Source organism: Lepidochelys kempii, chromosome 13, assembly GCF_965140285.1.
Source record: "Lepidochelys kempii isolate rLepKem1 chromosome 13, rLepKem1.hap1, whole genome shotgun sequence".
Classification (NCBI taxonomy): Eukaryota; Metazoa; Chordata; order Testudines; family Cheloniidae; genus Lepidochelys; species Lepidochelys kempii.
This window is the reverse complement of record NC_136392.1, coordinates 14,005,136-14,023,564: the sequence shown is the minus strand read 5'-3', so window position 1 is coordinate 14,023,564 and position 18,429 is coordinate 14,005,136. Positions and strand designations below refer to the sequence as shown.

At 40.3% G+C, this 18,429-nt stretch overlaps 1 protein-coding gene across 6 annotated transcripts in view; it reads left to right on the top strand.

Moving 5' to 3' along the window:
- DOK5 (docking protein 5) overlaps positions 1 to 13,536 on the top strand; it is a 92,053-nt gene extending 78,517 nt beyond the window's left edge. For 2 of the 6 annotated variants that reach the window (XR_012154669.2, XR_012154671.2), the window contains exon 8: positions 258 to 3,637. Coding sequence is in view for 3 of the 6 variants with exons in the window: in XM_073309329.2 (XP_073165430.1) it covers positions 4,998 to 5,118; positions 9,889 to 9,953 (186 nt within the window). In the remaining 3 variants the exon portion in view is untranslated. Of the gene's footprint in view, positions 1 to 257; positions 3,638 to 3,702; positions 3,836 to 4,997; positions 5,119 to 9,888 lie in introns of those variants that run through there. The other 4 variants (XR_012154670.2, XM_073309329.2, XM_073309327.2 and 1 more) reach the window with 4 other exon arrangements.
- The last annotated feature ends 4,893 nt before the right edge of the window (positions 13,537 to 18,429 follow it).

Sequence of the window (18,429 nt, the reverse complement as noted above, 5' to 3'; positions counted from 1 at the left end):
TGGAATTCAGACTGCTGAAGATTTTGTGCAGTTGGGGAACTGTCAAAATCACAGTGTTCTAGTTTTACATTTTCTGGAATAGATCTTAGTTTGTTTCTATGGTGCTGAACTGTATGCTAACACTGAAGTTTCTGCTGATTCTTTATTGAAGAGACTGTAAGTGGATGTGTATGTTGTTTAGAGTGATTCAGTATTAGTAACTTAGATGTGGGTGCTTTAAAGATCACTAGGTGACTTGTGTTTGCTTTTCCTTTCAGATCCCAAGCACAATGTCGACACCTGACAGACAGGAGGTTGTAGGCGAATGGGTTTCACTAAATAACTTCAACCCTGACCTAAAGAAGAGCTCTGTGTAAACTTGAAAGCTTGTCTCTCTCACCAACAGAAGTTGGTTCAATAAAAAATATTACCTCATCCACTTTGTCTTTCAAATCTTTACTTCTTCTCCTCTAAGACAGCCAGCCCTTATCTCTACCTCTTCTGTATGCTTGCTTGACCCTTTTTGCTATAAAATACACTAATTTTGTAAAGATTCTTTCCCTCCATTTCTAGATACAGATTTTTTAAAGGAAAATAAAAGTTGAAACATGCTTGAAGTATGTCTTTCAGAACATATTCCACAACAACACGATGTAGCGTAGATATATTACTGTGCTTTTTGCTCCCAATATAACAGAGATTTTAAGAGAATGGGGATGATCCAGGCCTAGACTATTATGTATGTTGGCACCTCACATGCTTACTAAACTATTATTATTTATATTACTGTAGCACCTAGGAGCCCTAGTCATAGAGCATTACCCTATTGTACTAGGCTCTGTATAAACACAGAACAAAAAGATTGTCCCTTCCCCATAGAGCTTACATGCTCCAGAATTTTTTTTCTTTAAACTTTGGGTTTTAGAGCCCTTAATCTGACTTTCTGGACAGAACCTTTGGCAGTTCCACAGAGTTAAAGTTGGATAAATATGTAGCTGACTGTAGCTTTCCATTTTTAATAAACATATTTATTAAAACATATTTATTAAAAATGGAAAATATGAAAAATTGCATTAAAAGTCAAAATTCAGAATATTTTTACCAGCTTTCGCGCAGATCTCATGCATTTCTGTATCTTGAAGCATAGTGTAATTGACAATGATTTCTACTTTAAAATAAAAAAATTATGGAATATAGCTGAGGGTGTTACATGTAAGGGAAGAGGCCTGAGACTTGGTTTTACATGAGATAGTTTTAGCTCGAATGCATTTAGGAAGTCCTAAATCCTAAATGGATTGGGACTTCTCCATTTGAGATTCCACGTCTTTCCTGACACTGTACTGAAACAGTTGCAATCAGAGGAGACATTCAAGCTGAGAAAATGGTCAGGAGGTAGGACATCCTCCTGGAAGGTCCCTAAACTCTGGGAACAGCTTTCTACCCTGATCTGAAATACATAGGGTCTCCTGACCTTCAGAGGAAGCTGTAAGGTGTGTCTATATGCTAAGGTTTTTGCCGATGAAAGGGTTTGACAGAGTTTAGGTCTGCACAAGGGAGAGAATCTTTATGTTGTGTTGTTGACTATCAAATGGTAGGATGATATTTAGTATTCTTGGTTATCCTTTTTCTGTACAAGTTTTATTTCATGTTTTTGAGTTTTACAGGTTAATAAGCTTTGATTATTGGTGTTCACCTGTTAACTGAAAGACACCAGAAATGGTTTGATCCTGTTTACATTAGCAGCTGGGACAGCTGAGAAAGTTTCAATGGGGTTCATATAAGCATCTAAAAGTTTAGAATGTGCTCTGAACATCCAAAACTTCTTGGCCTGAAAATTAAGCTGGAAATATTATGAGAACAAGGTGTCAGGTTGGGCTGGGCTGGGCTGGGCTGAAAATCTCCCAAGAATGGTCCACTACTCAGTATCTCTCTATTTCCACTTTTGGTCTCATACACAACAAAATATAGAGACACATACAAATAGCATTATTTTTAAATGTTTTGATTGAAGCTGGGAGCAGACTGAGTGGGAGAGATGATCTACTGGATAAGGAACAGGATCTGCTTTTCTTCCCTTTCTGCACATGCTTCTTCTCTGACCTGAGCCACGTCACTTGCTCTGTCTGTGCCTCAGTTTTTTTTTTCCTGTGGAGTGGTGGTAAAAGGTGGCTCACTGATTTGTGCATTCATTGTTTGTTTGCATATGCAAAATGGCTGCATACCTCCTACTTGCAGGTGCAATCGGTCAGTGCACAAAATTCGAGGAGAGCCAAAAAATTATTGCATTTTTAATTTGATATGTCTCCTTTTAGAAACTGCCTATGTCATTAAAAAAGGTATTGTGTCTCAAAGTGCTTTATTTGGTTGACTAATATGATTTGAAATTACAGTAATTTGTTAGCTTCCCTGTTTTCAGGGGAGCAAATGGTTCAGAAGCTGTAGGCTGTGGCTCAGTAATACTACCGCAACTCTTGTTTGAAGTCCTACATGTTTGTCTGTTGACATGAATGCGTGGTAAGCTATAAACCATGCCATCTTGCAGCTATGCCACCATAACCTAAAAGTCCTCAACTATTAGATTAATGGTATTCGTTCATTGGTGGTAATAGCCATGCAGAGCAAGTGGCCAGGAAAGGCCTATCTGAATAGAGCTGTGCAAGATTCAGCAGTGTCTTTTTGTAAGCTATTAGGCAAACCTTATTTCATTTTGAGTCTTAGGCTTGAGTGAACTCCCAAATTAGGTACAATGCAGCCCAAACCTGCCATTTACACCTAGCTAGGGATGAAAGGGTTCATCAGTAACTCAGGCTATATCCACCCAACACGTGTCCTGGGTTTACCTTGGTGAACCAAGGCCAGGTTCCTAATGAATCCCTAAGCAAGATGAGTTGGATATGAAAGATTCAGACAGCTGTACCCCTGGGTAGGATACATTTAGCATGGTCCCTTCTGCTGTATCCCAGCACTGCCTCTGCATTGCCACAGGGTTCTTCTTTCACAAGACTGTCTGTCTTTGTCTTAAACTGCTTCAGTGGCCTTAGCTGGCAGCTTAGTCCATGCCAGATGTTCTAACTCACTGTATGAAATGCTGTAGCCATAGCCCTGCTCGCATTCATAGTTTACTCTTCACATTGTAACTTTTAGATGATGTGCTGACTTGACTCTGTCGCTAATGAGAACAGTTTGTCTTTGTCTGACCTCTGCCTGTTCGTGAATTCTGTTAGGTCACCTGAAAGCCGCCTGTGCTCAAAACTGTATTGGCCATTCCACGCCCTCCCACCCCCCCAACACCTCCTCAGTCGTTCTGCTTAGAAAGCTTCCGGTTAATGTACCGCATTTAATCATCATGATCTTGTCAGTCTTTCTCCTCAGGCCAGTGAAGTTTGAATGGGCCCAATTCATGCCAACTCCCTAGCTAGGTATTTCTGTGCCCCTCCTCACTGTGGAAATCTGATCATTTGTGTACTGAGCCCTGGCCTATACTACAAACATCTGTTGGTATAACTGTGTTGTTCAGGAGTGTGGAAAATCCACAGTTATACTGACCAAACTTCCGAGGTAGACACCACTGTTGATGGGAGGGCTTCTCCCATTGACATAGCTACTGCCTCTTGGGGAGGTATAGGTGTAGACAAGCCCAGATGTCTAACTTAATGAAGGTGCCCAAGGGATGAATTTATTCTATTGTGTGGATGAGCCAATGAACTCCTGTGTCGTCCTCAGTGCAGCATGTCATGGCAAGATGTTTGCTGCCCTGCTGATGAGAGAGGAGACAGAGAATAATGAAAAGAAAAACCTATGCACAAAATATAAGAACGACTTTCCTTTTCTTATCACATCCTGGCTGAAAAAGACTGTGAGTACATTTGGCGCAGGCAAGCTGACCCCCACTGTAGTAGAATTCTCTGGTGGCAAAGAGGTTTTGCTGCTGGCAAAGGGGGAGTGGCCAGAAATTCCTCACATTTCACTGATTTTCTGTTTCACCCGTTTGGGGCTCAGAACAGCCTTCAGGGGAACTAGTGCTGGACCAGGACCAGGGAAGCACAAACATGAGCTTCAAGCTGCCTTTGCACACCCCTCTCCCAGCCTTGCTTTGTGGAATTTAGCCCCTAATTTCCTGTGTCACTGCTACCAGAGCAAAATATAAAACTACACTACTTTTGGCAAGAGCTGGGAGCGGAGGGAGAAAGCTATTATGCCATTAGAAGCTCCTCTTGGGAATTGACATACGGGTCATTTCTAAATGACATTTGTACTGATTTGGCTGGCTTCAACCTAGTTTTGATATGAGTGTTGTTTTTGTGACCTTGTTATTAAGTAAACTTGCTTACAGCTGCGGCTGTACGGGACAACAGTGATGTTTTCACCATAGGATGTGCTTAAATTGGAGGACAGTGAATACACAAAATGTGCTGCCAAAAGCTAATTGGAGAAAAATTAGTCCCTGATATCAGGTAAAAGATAGAAGTAGCCTGGTCAATCATGTGCCATCAATGTACGATCAGTGATAATAAACAATTTAGAAATAACACAAAAATAGCCAGGACAGTAAAAGTCATCCCAATTGAAGTTTATACGTGTGTTTTGTATGAGTTGCATAAAACACAGAATATTCATACTACTTAGTGGTGATTGGAAGAGAACTAATGAAATATGTCATTTGGATGTATACAAAAGGTGGTAGATTGTAAGGGGTAGTTGGGGCTCCTATGGAGACACAGGAGAAGTCCATCATGACCTGCCTGCTCCCTAGGAGAAGGTAACTAGCCATTGTCTTTTTCAGTATCTCTATTGTTTCATGCTTTTAATACTAATTGTAATCTAAGGCATGTGTCTGGTTCAGATAAAGATTTGAATTAATAAACCTGTGTGTCTCGGACCTGAGTGTTTGTCATTCTCACCCAACGCTCCAGCAGGTTTTTCTGTGCAACTATTGCCTTAGCAATTAACATGCTCTGGTGGGTGTTAGAAACACCGCTGTAGTGCTCTCCTCCTGATCTCACTTTCCTTTCTTACAGCTTCAAATGAAAATGAGCGAGCGAGCCGTCTCCCTCAACACCATAGTGCCCTTGCCCCGGAGTGCCTACTGGCAGCACATTACACGGCAACACAGTACGGGCCAGCTGTACGGCCTACAAGGTAAGGGAGAGATGGTGCAGGGAGAATCGAACTGCCACAAACAGGACCAAAGAGTGGTTTGAACACAATAATTGTGTTATAGGCAGGGATGGTAGCACCATCTATTTATGGTTGCCCAGCACTTTCCTATTATAAGATCCTGTAATTAGTTGCTTATAATTTGCCACACTTTGACCACTCAGGCAGAAATTTACTATGTCACGTGTCTGTCGAAGGCTGAATTATTTTGGAAAACTTCAGCCAAAATGCTTTAGCCATTTCCAAGAACAAAGCTTCGCAAAATACATTATTTTGCCTGTGTCAAAAAATTCTAGCAACCTTTTCTTTCTCTAGCACTGCCCATGCTTTGGAGCAGTGACTTGAATTTGTCAGCAGGTGGCTTTTGTGTCAGGGCTGTATCATTTGCTGTCCCTGTGGAAATCTGCCCAAATTTGGGCAAGTTATAAGCCTTTGAAAAATTGCAGTTTGCACATGTTTATGGTCCGGTCCTGGAACACGCCTTACTCATGGGAGTAGTCAATTGAGTACAGCAAATTCAAATTATTCTAATAATGAAATGGTTTGGAAAGATCAAGTGATTTGAAATGATCAGAATGAGTTGAAATGATTTGCTGGGGGATTTTTTAATCCACCATTCAAATGTGTTATCCCTCCACTAACCGTCACTGACCCTTCTCCTTGTCCAACCCTCTCACACCAGTCCCTCCAACAACAAACAGGGAAGTACGGCTTAGTAAAGCACACAGTGGAGTGGCCTGGCAGTGAACAATTCATCCAGTTCAGCAGTGGGATAACTGCTTGCTTACATCCTCATACTCAGGGGAACTGCAGTTCCTCTGGCTATCACATTTCAGATCTACTTCCCGTTGCCAGCCTAAGGGATAGCACAGACCATTCTGTGAGATTTCTCAGAAGAGCCTGAGCAATTTTGAGTAAAGTTAGATTTTCCTATGGGGTCAGTAGTTCAGCAGTTCCATACAGCCCATTATTGCCTCTATCATGATCACTGGGGGACATCTAGTGGCTAGTAAGAGTCTTTATCTTGATAACTAAGTCAGTGCTGTAATTTATCAGGTAGGAATGTTGAGTGGTGAGTGTGCCGTAGACACTACAAACATGGAGGAAAACATGGTCTGATCCTTAGTGTCCGGCATGTGATCTTTAAAAATGATCAGTGTTGACCTAACTCTACTGGTAAAATTCCCCCCAAGCTCGGTAGGAGCAGAGTTAGACCAATGCTGAGCATTTTTGAGATTCCCACTCTTACAATTTATGAGCTGATCCCAGGAGGTTTTACTGCAACATCTCCAATATATTATAGATCCTTTGGTTCAAATACATCCATGATGTAACTCCGTTAAGCTCCATCACATGTCTGGACTGTCTTGTTTGTTACTATTGACTCCAGTCGGAATTGTGGGTGCTCAGCACCTCTCAGGATCAGGCCCTAAATCAGTACCTTATAGTTGTGCACATAGTCTTAATTTAAAATTGAAACTTTTCCCCATCTACATTTTTACATTGTGAAGTTTATTATTTTAAATCTGCTGGAATGAAGCTGATGGGCTGTTTTGGGGTTGGTACTGTATTGATGATGTTCAGTAACTGAGGACTGGGGATCTGTTCTGAGTCATCAGCAGAGGAATTCTGAAAACAGACTGGATTAACCGAATATTTAACAGAAACAAGGCAATCGTAGATTATTGAATGTCAGGAACCAAACACTGTCACAACCCCTCTGGCCTGATTTTCTCTCTAGAGCACTTTGGAATAAAACTTGGACAATTCCTTTGTTTCCTTTAGTTAATGAAGAGGGATTGAAATAGCTTTGCTAGATGTCAATACTGGAGAGGCAATGGAGAGAGGCCTAGACTCTATCATCCAGGCACAACCGTTAGTAGGGTAGAGTTGTATTGTCCCGAGAGGAGACACCACTGACACGCACCACAGAGATAAAATGTTTCCCTGAGCTCACTGACTTGCAGGAAGAAAACACCTGCTGCACTAACCCTGAGAAGGCTGCAGCATGAATTGTTTGGTGTGTTGAAAGACAGGCTAATCTTGGGGTGACTTGCACTGCAGAGAGCACCAGTAGGGAACATTCATGCCACTCAGAGAGCTCAGGGACAGCAGTTGTGTCAGGCGCCCATGCATGGTGATGCACAAGGGCAGGCTACTGGCAACCTTGTAAAGTTTACCAATGGGGATGTTGGCAACAATTTGTCCCAGTAAGAGAAATAGTTGGAGAAGTCAAGGCCTTACTGCGCCTGACTACAATTGAGTCCCATGAAGTAGGGAGCATGTGGACAGACTTCGAGCTAAATGACTGAAAAACAAAACAAAATGTTGTAAATGTGTGTTTTGCAGAACTGTGTAGGGGCTGGTAAGGCCACACACTGCAGTTCTGATATCAAAGTGCAGATATCACTTGCCAACCCCAAGTGTTCAAATGTCAAGTTAAAACTAAAAAATCATGAAACTGGCATAAATGATGGGGATTTGGGGGGGGGTGTAAAATGTGGGGTTCTTTTAATTTGCTACCTAGTTTTGAGCCTTTAGGGTTCATGTTTTCAAGTTTTTTTTCTCTGCAATAATGAGGTGTACAATTTTTTTTTAAAATGAAAGCTGAGATTCTCACATTCAAATGACTCCAGGAACTGGGTTTACCATATATTGCAAGACTTGTGATAAAAATCACAAGAGTGGCAACACTGAGATACAGATAGGCTTGACAGGAAGAGATTGTTATTGGTAAGAATCTGTAAAACATCAGTTTCACAGACAGTTTGTACACGCACAAACTGGCAAAAAAGTTTTCCATCTAGGATGACTGAAATTTACAGAAGTAAGAAAAATGCTGCTTCAGAACTTTAGAGTTTGATATAAGGATATTTATTTTGTATATTTTGACTTATGATGATGACAATTTGTGTTTTAATAGTTATAAAACATTCACTTTTTGAATCTCCAAATCTACTGTCATGAAATAATTGTCTGACCCCCTATGACTTCCCGCACGTGTGAAAATTTAAATTGATAAAAATAAAAAAGGTTTAATATAACATTAATATTATCTGTTGAATTTATTAAAAAAAAATCCAGTTCTGCCAAGCCATAGCCTGTGTACCATTCTCATTCTCCTGCCTCATTTATCACCAACTCATAAACAAAGCTAAGCAGATTTTTCCCTACTGTCTTTGAAGACTATCTGAACACTAGGGGGCGCAGACACAATATAAAAGCACCATATGTTTTGAAAAAGGGATGAAGAGTAAAAGCAATACTTTGCTTAAATGCCAGTTTGAATTTGCTCCATAAATTAGGGCTTATGAAGATGACCTGCCGATGAGCCTTTGACACAACAAGAAAAACGTTTATTTGCAACATTGCCCCACAATCAGCAGCTTTTTCTTACTGTGGTTTATGATAAATTATTACTTTAATAAGGGGCTTTAGCACCAATGTTTTCGACGTAAGATGAGTAGGGAGACAATATTGGTACAAACTGTTATTTTTATACTTGAAAAATTGCTTAGATTAGATAAACTAAATAGAAGGATCCTTGAAAAAATCCACAGCTCAGACTGGCTAATGGATCTAAATTCTCTGATAAGCCCTGGGACTTCCAGAAATAAGTCATACATAGAATAGTGTTCCAATTGGTAAACACCCAATAGGATTATTGTGTCACTCAGCATTTAGAACTGCTTTTCACACAGTACCTTTAACGTATGTAATCAGTTGAGTTTACCAAAATCTTAGAATGCACCAAGTTACCAAGAGAAAAGGAAACACTCAGAATAAAATAAACTTGATGCTAAGCATGGGCCCTATTGCAATACCCTTACACACTTCGAGTAGTATTTTTACTAAGTTAGAAGTGGAGAAGGTTGATATTTGTAAAATTGCTATGAAACTACATTTTCTGAGGGAAAGTTCTTGAAAGCAAAAAAATTCAATTTCCAATTTTTTTTTAAATTTTCCAAAATATATGAACATTTTCATTTTGAATTGACATTTTGAAACAAAATGGCCTGATCTTGTTTTGAAACGTTGACTCAAAACTTTGGGTATGCTATTGGTTTATGAAATGTTTCGCTGTTATGACTTTCTGTTCCGATTCAGAATGGAAACTGATTTGCTAATGTTGAAATTGTCATTTCCTGACCATCTCTAGGGAGTGGTCCCATGGATCATACTGGGATGGCCTTTGAAGTAAGGCACCACTCTGCATGAGTACATGCAGCTCAATTTGGCCCTGTTTACATTTTTATTTAATTTAGGGCAAAATGACTGCTTCTCCTATACACTCTCACAGGAGAGTGAGGTGATATAGGAGCCCCTGTGTGTCCTGAATGGGCTAAACCCTTTGTGGGTCACAGCAAGGAAGGGAGAGCAGCCTCTATGGAACCACTCTTGTCCCTTCTGCACAGGAGGGTGGAATGGGTGGAGCCTTGACTCCTTCCTGCAGCAAATCAGGTAGTAGAGCTGAATCAGCATGGCAGGAGAAGCAGTCTTCTACCTGTGTATATACAGACCAGTATCAGATTGCTTCCCCCTGGAATAAGGAAGGAGCCCAGAAGGGACATGTGACTCTCTACATTCCCTTCTTGGTCAGCTCCTAAGGCAGTGCGGCAGACTGCACAGTGACAGTCTTTCCCTTAAGTGACTAAAGTGAGTCTAATGCATGTCTCATTCTTTAGCTAGTTCTAGAATAAAGTGCTGTGTACAGTAACTATGCTTCTTTCTCTTACATCTGATTTGGTGAAGATGTTTCAAGCCCCCTGAAGCTTCATCGAACAGACACTTTCCCCACTTACAGATCAGAGCATTGATAAAAGACTGTAAAGGATTTGAAAACTCTCTCTGTCTTGTGACAGCCTGGCCCTGTGGATAATAATGATGACGGCAAGCAAACAAAGGTGGAAATACTGAAAAATTCAGCTTGGATTGAATTAAGTCCTTGAATACATTTTTTTTTTTAACCTTGGCAAGAAAGAAATGTGTACCGTAGATATTTGAAAAAATGCCAAACCAACTATCACGATGTTTATTTAATATTTTACACCTGGAGGGGACAGAAATCAGCCCCTAAATGTTACTGAATGTTTTTATATGATAGATATATGTTACAAATATATGAATTTGTCTTATGATGTGGGGTACTGTGATACCATTTAGTCTGTTTCCACATCGTGTTTGTTGATGTCAGCTGTGCCAGCAATCTCATGGTTCCTGTTTGTTGTAACTCTTACCCTTTAGTTGCTAACATTATTGGTTAAGACTAATCTGTGACCATAGTACTTTCAGAAATGATGGCCAGTTTTAAGCAGCAATTGGATCTGTTTTTCCTAAGTCTCCTTGAGTCCTGGTAGACTTTTAAAAGGACACTGTCAAAGTTTCTTTCATTTTTCCATGTTTATTTCCAAGTCTATGGTGTTTAAAAATAAAACCTTTTCCCCCAATGTTGTGCTTTTCCGTGTGAATGCCAGTATCAGCAGTGCAGTCAGCTCAGAGAATAATGTCAAGCAACAGCCACTCATGAGTAAGCAGAGGGAAACTGCGTTATTTTGGATCTCTCCCAAAGAATTGCCATTCTTTAGGATTTGTGATGAATTTAGAGAAACAGAATAGTAACTTCCACAGTCTTTATCCCATGAGCTCCAAATAATTTTGTGGCAGAGGTCACATTTTGTGTCCTAGCTACTGTGCTTGACAGTATCCCTTTAAGTGCTGCATTCACAGATATAATATTAGAATGTTAATTAAGTTGGACAGAATTTTTCACCCAACAGTTGTGTTTTGTGTGTTTTATATTGCACTAACTGGATAGCCAGTTTATGGGCATTAAATTGGGAATTGGAGACCCACAGTGGATAATTCTGACTGTTCTGATATTTCATAAATGAGGGAGCTATGTATAGTGATACAGACTGTTAACAGTAGTTAATAAAATTTGCTAATAAGTCTATGAGAAAGAGCAAGGGTGAACAACTGGTTTATTTTCCTCCAAATGACGGGTACGTGTAGCTTGAACTCCAGTCACAGTCGGTTCTAAAATGTATAGGTTCTAGAAGCCACTCCTGCATCTTCAGGCAATGCTCACTTCAGTATCAATAAACCCACACATGCCTGAGTCATCTGGAAACTGACAGGAACATGAAATTTCCCTTGAAATGAACACTAGCTTTACCGGGATGTATCAGCGAAATGTAAGATGGTGGCATCTATAAAATCCATTTTTTTTTAAATCAAACAAGTATTGTATGATTTTTTTTTTTTAAAACTGGAAGAACTAAAGTGACATGCAGGGGAAATAGCAATCAATCTGCTTACAATGCCAGAAGCCAGATCAATCTCTCTCTGAAACCTATTACTTACGTAAAGAGTTTTTTCCCTTTGCTGCTAGAGACGGTGCTGTTTTTGCAAATTCAAACCCAAGGTGGGTTCAGATCCTGGTCCCATTCAACCAACTCCCACAAAGTTTACATGTTGAAGTAAATGGCTCTGGTTTGGGGGGGTGTGTGTTCAACATCAGGGCAAGATAGAAGGGGTGGTTTGCGTTTTGCAGAAATGTGCTGGTCATGTTTAGGTTCTGCAAAACCCAAAGCAGGGTGGTTTAGATCTGAGTCCCATTTTACCCATACTACAAATGTCTGATAAATGGTTTTGATTATCTGTCTTTCTGCCTGTGGAATTTGTAGAATCCTTATCACCCGTGTCCCTGTCTTGAGTAAAGTGAAATGAAAACCTTTTCACAAAACACTTTTAGACGTCTATTCCAGGAAAATGATGATCTTTTACAGTACTTAAAAGGAAGCATGGTCTTTTGTAATAAACTAGAATACTAACATAGATTTTAATATTCAGAATTTAACCCATTTTCTCCCAATTTATCTACAATTTTATTCTTGGGTGTCAATTTTATTATGTTAGAATATCATAATGCCCACAGGTCACAAAGCCTAAAGTCTGTATTATGGTACGTGCTGTACAAGACACAGTCCTTCCCTTCAAGAGCATACAAGCTATGAAAACATGGAAGAGTTTTGGAGCTGAAGACAATAAGAAATACAATGGGAAACAGAAGAAAGAAGTGGGTGAAAGAGATGGCTGGAGTGTTTATGGGAGATACCATTTTGCTGTGGTGACTGCCTACAATGAGCAAATTAGCAAAGACCTCATAATTTCGACCTATGAACATTATTAGAAGGAAGCTCAGTGAAGTCAGAGTTGAGCTAATAAATAAGGCCTGATTAATTTTTACTTAATAATTTCACCAGCTTTGGGGGAGTTACTCTGAATTTAAACTGGAGTAGGTCAGGTCCTTAGACATCAGGTCCTTAGACATATCTATGCATTCATTGTGTGAGCAGGTTTTGGAAATACTATATGAGAAAGGATGCCAAATGATTCATGTGGAGCCTGGTCAGTTATGTGCTGAGTCCGATATGATTGTGATGCCATCGCTTTTACCTGTCACAAGAGGCTGGCCCTTTAAGGAGAGTCAGGGTCAGCATTGCCTGTGAGCACACACCCTCCCAGCTGATCCTGATGTGCTGAGGGTTACATGGTGTGGTTCTAGTTTAAGTGCAGGTGTGAAGGAGCTGGGTGATCTCAGTCTTTTAGGGGCAGCTTGATTGAGAAGAAGGTAAGCTGCTGCAAGGAGAGGCTTGTTTCTCATGTGACTAGCCCTGAAGGGAGAGGGTAACGGGAGAGAAAGAAGCTTGTGAAGCAGGGCTTAGGAATGGCCCAGGCTCAGGTGGATGTATGTAAGGATGCAGCCTGAAAAGAGACAGACAAGGGGAAGGTCTCCAGGGAAGAAGCCCTGAGGGACAGTGGACTGAGAAGAACTGGGCCTCCATGGAGAAAGCCCTGGGAGATGGTGCTTTGTAAAAAATAGTGAGGAAGATCTCTATGGATCCTGGGAAAGAGTGAAGAATCTGCAGGGAACTGAGAGCAGGAAGGGTGGTGGTTATGTTTCTTTGTGTTTAGTTTGGGCTCTGGGAAAGTGAGACTTAAGAGCCCAGGTGGGAGGAAGATCTTGTGTCTGGAACCCTTTTTAATTTGTTGGAAGTTATTGGTTTGCCACACCGGGAATCCCAGAAGGGATACAACTGTAAAGGACCTACTAGAGTGTTAAGTCATTGCCACCTGGAGGATGTTGGAGCTAGGCAGAGCAGCAGAAGACCACAATGGACACAGAGTTTGAGTGGTTGCTGCAGAGCACCAGGCAAGGGAATGCTCTAGTAAGTATATGCTATTACATTCCCCTTAACCCTACATTAAATAGTTTTGGATTAAGGAAGGGTTGAGCGTAATGTTCACTCACCAATAGGGAGCAAGATATACACTGACTTTTATCAATGAGCTTGTTTGACAAATGTCTAGCTTTAGACTCAGTTGTGCATTTTAGGCCCTGCCCTGCATTTGGGGTGATGCAGAAGTTCACTACTGCATTCGGACTCTGGAGGCAGCATACCTGAGGCTGGCAAGAAGCTGGCTAGAGCTTCACTGTGCATGAGGGGAGCATGCTGTTGCTATAAGTTTATGGAGATGCAGCAAACACTCCCCTCTGTAGCTTGCTGAAAGGAGATAGCCTGTTACCTCCCCTCCCCATTCTACCCACCCACATCTGTATTTGGTGTGTTGAGCTCCCTGTACTCAAGAACGTTCAAGGTCTGCAATTGTGAATGAAGCTTATGTCCAATGCTTATGGCACAATGGGGAGATAAATGCACTTTGTGTCCCTACCATGTACAAACTCACAAGGGTCATTACAACTTCAGTGAGTATGGTGTTCTGTTTCCATTTCCAGGAAACATGTTACTGTAGCGGAGCTAACAAGAATAGTCTGGTCAGATTTAGTGCTTATGGGATTGCTGACAATATTCACTTGTAAAAGGAAAACAGTAAAAAGTTAGGGAAATTGTATAAAAAGGAATGGACATTAGTATAATTTTTTTTATTTCAATCAAAAACAAAACATAGGCCAAAATTTTCAATTTTTGGTCCTTAAAATTAGATACTTTATTTAGGTGTCTACCTTTCGGTAACCACTCCTGGAAAATTTGTCAATGGCTTGTGTAATTATAGGAAACAATTCTGCAAATGTTCATTCATGTAAATAATCCTCTTGATTTTGTTTCTCAATGTGTCTCTTCATGACTGGGCCTCTAAATCACTTATGGGAATTTAATGTTTATGTTTACATATTTTTCTCAGGAGTCATAAAAACTTAAACACATGCTTAACTCTAAGCAAGTCTGTAATCTCATTGATTTTAAGCATATGTCTGAAATAAATCATGTGTTTAAGTACTTTGCTGAATTAGAGACCCAATACTGACTTTCTGGAGAGTTGCCTCAGAAGAATGAACAATTCTACCCACTCCCACCCCCACAAAGCTAAGCAAACTACAGAAAAGCACAAAATGTGTTGTTTATGTTATGGTGGGATTTTTTTAAGCCAAAGTCATGTTTCTTCTAAACTGGAAGCCAATAAACAAAATGAAGGTATGCAGGGGCATAAAAGAAGATTTACTATGGAAGTAATGAAGGTAAAAATGCTGATATGAAGGAAAAAATAAAACAGGTTGGCTGTTAAGGGAACACATTAATTCCACTCTTCTTAACATTGTTCTGAGGTACATAAGCAAGTAACCATTTAGCTGATTTGGGCTGAAATGAATCATTAATAGGGCTGTTTGTGAAACAATTCCATTTCACACAAAAAATAAATTGAGAATTTGTTCCACATCAGGACAAAATGGAGACTTTTCAGGCTTTTCATGAAAAACCCCAAGGAGACATCCCCACTCCAGACTAGCCAATAATCCAGAGGATAAGGACTTGAACCTGAGTCTCCCTCATCCCTGGGTTATTGGTGACATGCATATGTACATTTTGACCAAAGATTCCATCCTAGACATGAAAAACTTCCTCACTGAAATGATACAATGCTTTGAAAAGTTTCAATTTTGAGAAATCCGCGTTTTCTGACACAAGTTTCATTTTAAAAATTCCTGACCAGCTCTAATAATTGATTTCACATTGAATCCCCTGGAGGTTCAGTCATATATCTGACAAATGAACAACTTTTCAAATACAAGTTAGTCTTTTCCAGGGTTTGGACCTATTCAAGGATGTTGTGGGAGAGGGGGGTTCATTGTAGGCTTTTCTGTAAAATTTTATTCTGGTGAAAGGAAACACTAAGAGCCCAGGAGACTCATGTTCTGTATCCTTAAATCAAACATAGCACAGTTAGATGCAGTGTAGGCTTCCCCACACTTTCCCTAGCAATGTTCCTCAACCCTGTGATAAGGGTGGGCAGCTAGTTCAATCTCCACACCATGTCAAGCCTTGATTTCTTTGTGGTGTCTGCCCTTGACTCCAAATAGGACCACACGTGCATGTAAAAACAAACAAAAAAATCAGCCTTGGGTCCCTTGTTTGTATATTGTTTTGATACATTTGGGATTGTTCAGGATGCAAAGCACTATAGAAATATAAATTGCTAGTATCCACCTCCTAGAAAGTAAAACTAGCAGAACTGAGAGTGATAGAGACTTTCAGAAAAGCAGCTTGACATAAAGTGTTGGGAAGAATGGCAGCATGTACTTGTGAAGGGGGAAATCAATACACCCCTGTTGTTTGATACACTGTTCAGTACTAAAATAAGCTCAATTTACAGTAAACAAGGATATTATTCTATTTTATTTTTTATGGACTGCGACCATAAATAAGTGATCTTAAGGGCATGCTATGACTAGTATTTATCTTTAAGGTTTTGTTCCATTAATGGATTCCCTTTAAAGCTGACAGCACATGTTGTTTTATCATAGATGTGACAGTTCAGTAAATGCTTTTATTCAGCCTTCATTCATGCAGTGATTGATATGGTAAGACTTTACCTATGGTTGAACAGTCCAATTATAAAGAAGACAGAAAATACTGTGACCTTGTTCTTTAAGTGAAGGGTCCTTAAATCAGTGGGGTCTGATTCTTTTCCCTGTTAGTGGAACTGTCTGCAGGGTGGGAAAAATGACCTAAAAGTAACGTTCCCTTCAAATACTTTGTACTCTTCAGCCATATCATTTATGACATTTAATGTCAAAAATCTGTCACAAACAGTTAGCTAAATGTATAGCTATGATAACAGATCAGGATGAATTTGGTGGGTTATTTATCTTTTGCATCATCACCAGACAAATCAGCTCGAGGGGTCATGAGTTAAGCTGAGTGAGAGAGAATGCCCACCCAAATTGCCCAGGGCTTTATGGGGGGTGGGAGAAAAATTTGTGTGTGTTTTGAACTGAATTCTAATTGTCTTATTGTAAAGTGCCTAGAAGTCTCTTTCCATGTAATGTTGAGAACAGTGATGAATCCTTGGTTGATAGCGTATGATTCATCCAGACAGGCTTTAAAATATTTACTAACTGATACAACAGTTGTATAGAAATAGAATAGCTAATCCACTGGAATGAGCACTGAGCAGATGTATAATGGGAAGAATGCTAGAAACATAATAGTTGGGTCCTGGCCCTTATGGATCCCCTTGGGATCAGGGAAAAAGGATAGTAGGATCCATGCAGCATTATTTCTCCTGTGGCTCTCCCGTTCTCTGCTTCCACCTGCCACACAGAACGGTCATCCACCCAAACAAGAGGTATAATCCTGCTGCACAGTGGGTGGGCTAGATATGAGCAGAGAGACTACAGCAGTTCTACCACCCAGATCCTCCCATTTGAACTCTGCCTCTCCCAGCTTGCTTTCCCTCCAAACGTTGGGGCGATGGAAATTCAGCACATCTATAAACACTTAAGAACAAAATATTCAGCATGAGTACATGTAGCGGACAGCCAATATGCATGCCCTCCAAAGGGCAGCCTGGAGCTCTGTGTAACCTTCACCATTGGACATAAGTAACATGCTATTTGTCAAACTGCAGTTCCACATAGATCTGACAGAACAGTGGTGGACTGTCCTTTCACTCTCCCTCACCCTGAAAGAGATCAGCATGTATTTATCAGCATGGAATATTTTCATTACTGAGGAATAGTCTTCTGGGGCAAAACTTGGAAAGGGAAGTATAAATCTGGGGCTGGAAGAGGAGAGGAAATGAAAAGGAAGTGACTTGCCAAGTGAATTACACTTCAGTCCAAAATCACAACGAGAAAGTATTCTGAACTGTGCAAGTCTCTCTCGCTCATGGGCAGGTCTACACTACTTAACCAGCAGCAACACAGCAGGTAACCCAAGCTGGCACTGACCTTGGCAGTACTCGGGGAGGGGGAGGGGGGAATAATTTTTTAAGACTTCACTTGAATTAGATCTCCAGTACATCAGGGGAAAAAATCACTATCTGCATCCCTGGAAGTAAAGTCATGGCATCCCAGACCATTTTAATTTGATTTTCCTTGAACATATTTAGTATAGCCAATACAAAGCAAATTACCACTCTTCAGCTGTATTTGATTGTCCCTTAGAATACAGGGTATTAAGACAGAGCGAAATGTGGTTCTGTCCTTGTCTCATTAGGATTGCCCTTTCCAGAAACTAAAGGTAGACATTTAGTGGTTTTTAATGTCAGAAGTTCGTCTTTTGACTCTGGGAATAGACTTTCTTCTTTATAGATGTAAATTCAGAGTGGGACAATTGCTCCATCCCTGAGGCTGTACTTAGTACCGACAACAAAGGGTATGGAAGCAGTGCTGAAGCAAGGATGTAATTTTGAGACCTTCACAGGATTCTTTCTGATGCTTTGATTGTCCTCTGTTTCTTTACATAGTCAAGCATATTTCTGTGTTTTAGATTATATTTAACCCATTCAAAGGGGGAAAATGAAGTTTAAATATTTTCACTAGAAATATGGGCCTGATTTTGAAAGTATGTGGTTGTGCTGCAGACACATATTGCATCCTGAATAATGTATCTAATTTGTGAGCATACTAATAATTTTTAGATACATACGTAAATATCCATCATTCTCAATCACGTGCATACATACCACATTCTTCGTGCAGGCAAATGAGAGGCAGGATAACACACACGTGTACACACAGACACAGACACACACACATTTTTAAATCAAGCCACCAAGGTGCAACTATGATAACCCGCATTTATGTCCAGTGTAATATATGGCTGTGCAAATCAACAAATTGTACGTACAGCAGAATTGGCCAATAGGACGTGTGTGCAGAGATAATAGCGGATGGGTAGGCATTTGTGCATTGTCTCCAGCGCTGGTTGCAAAACACAAACATCCTTGTTGAAAATTGTAAGCAATTGTTTTCAGTTAAACAGAAGT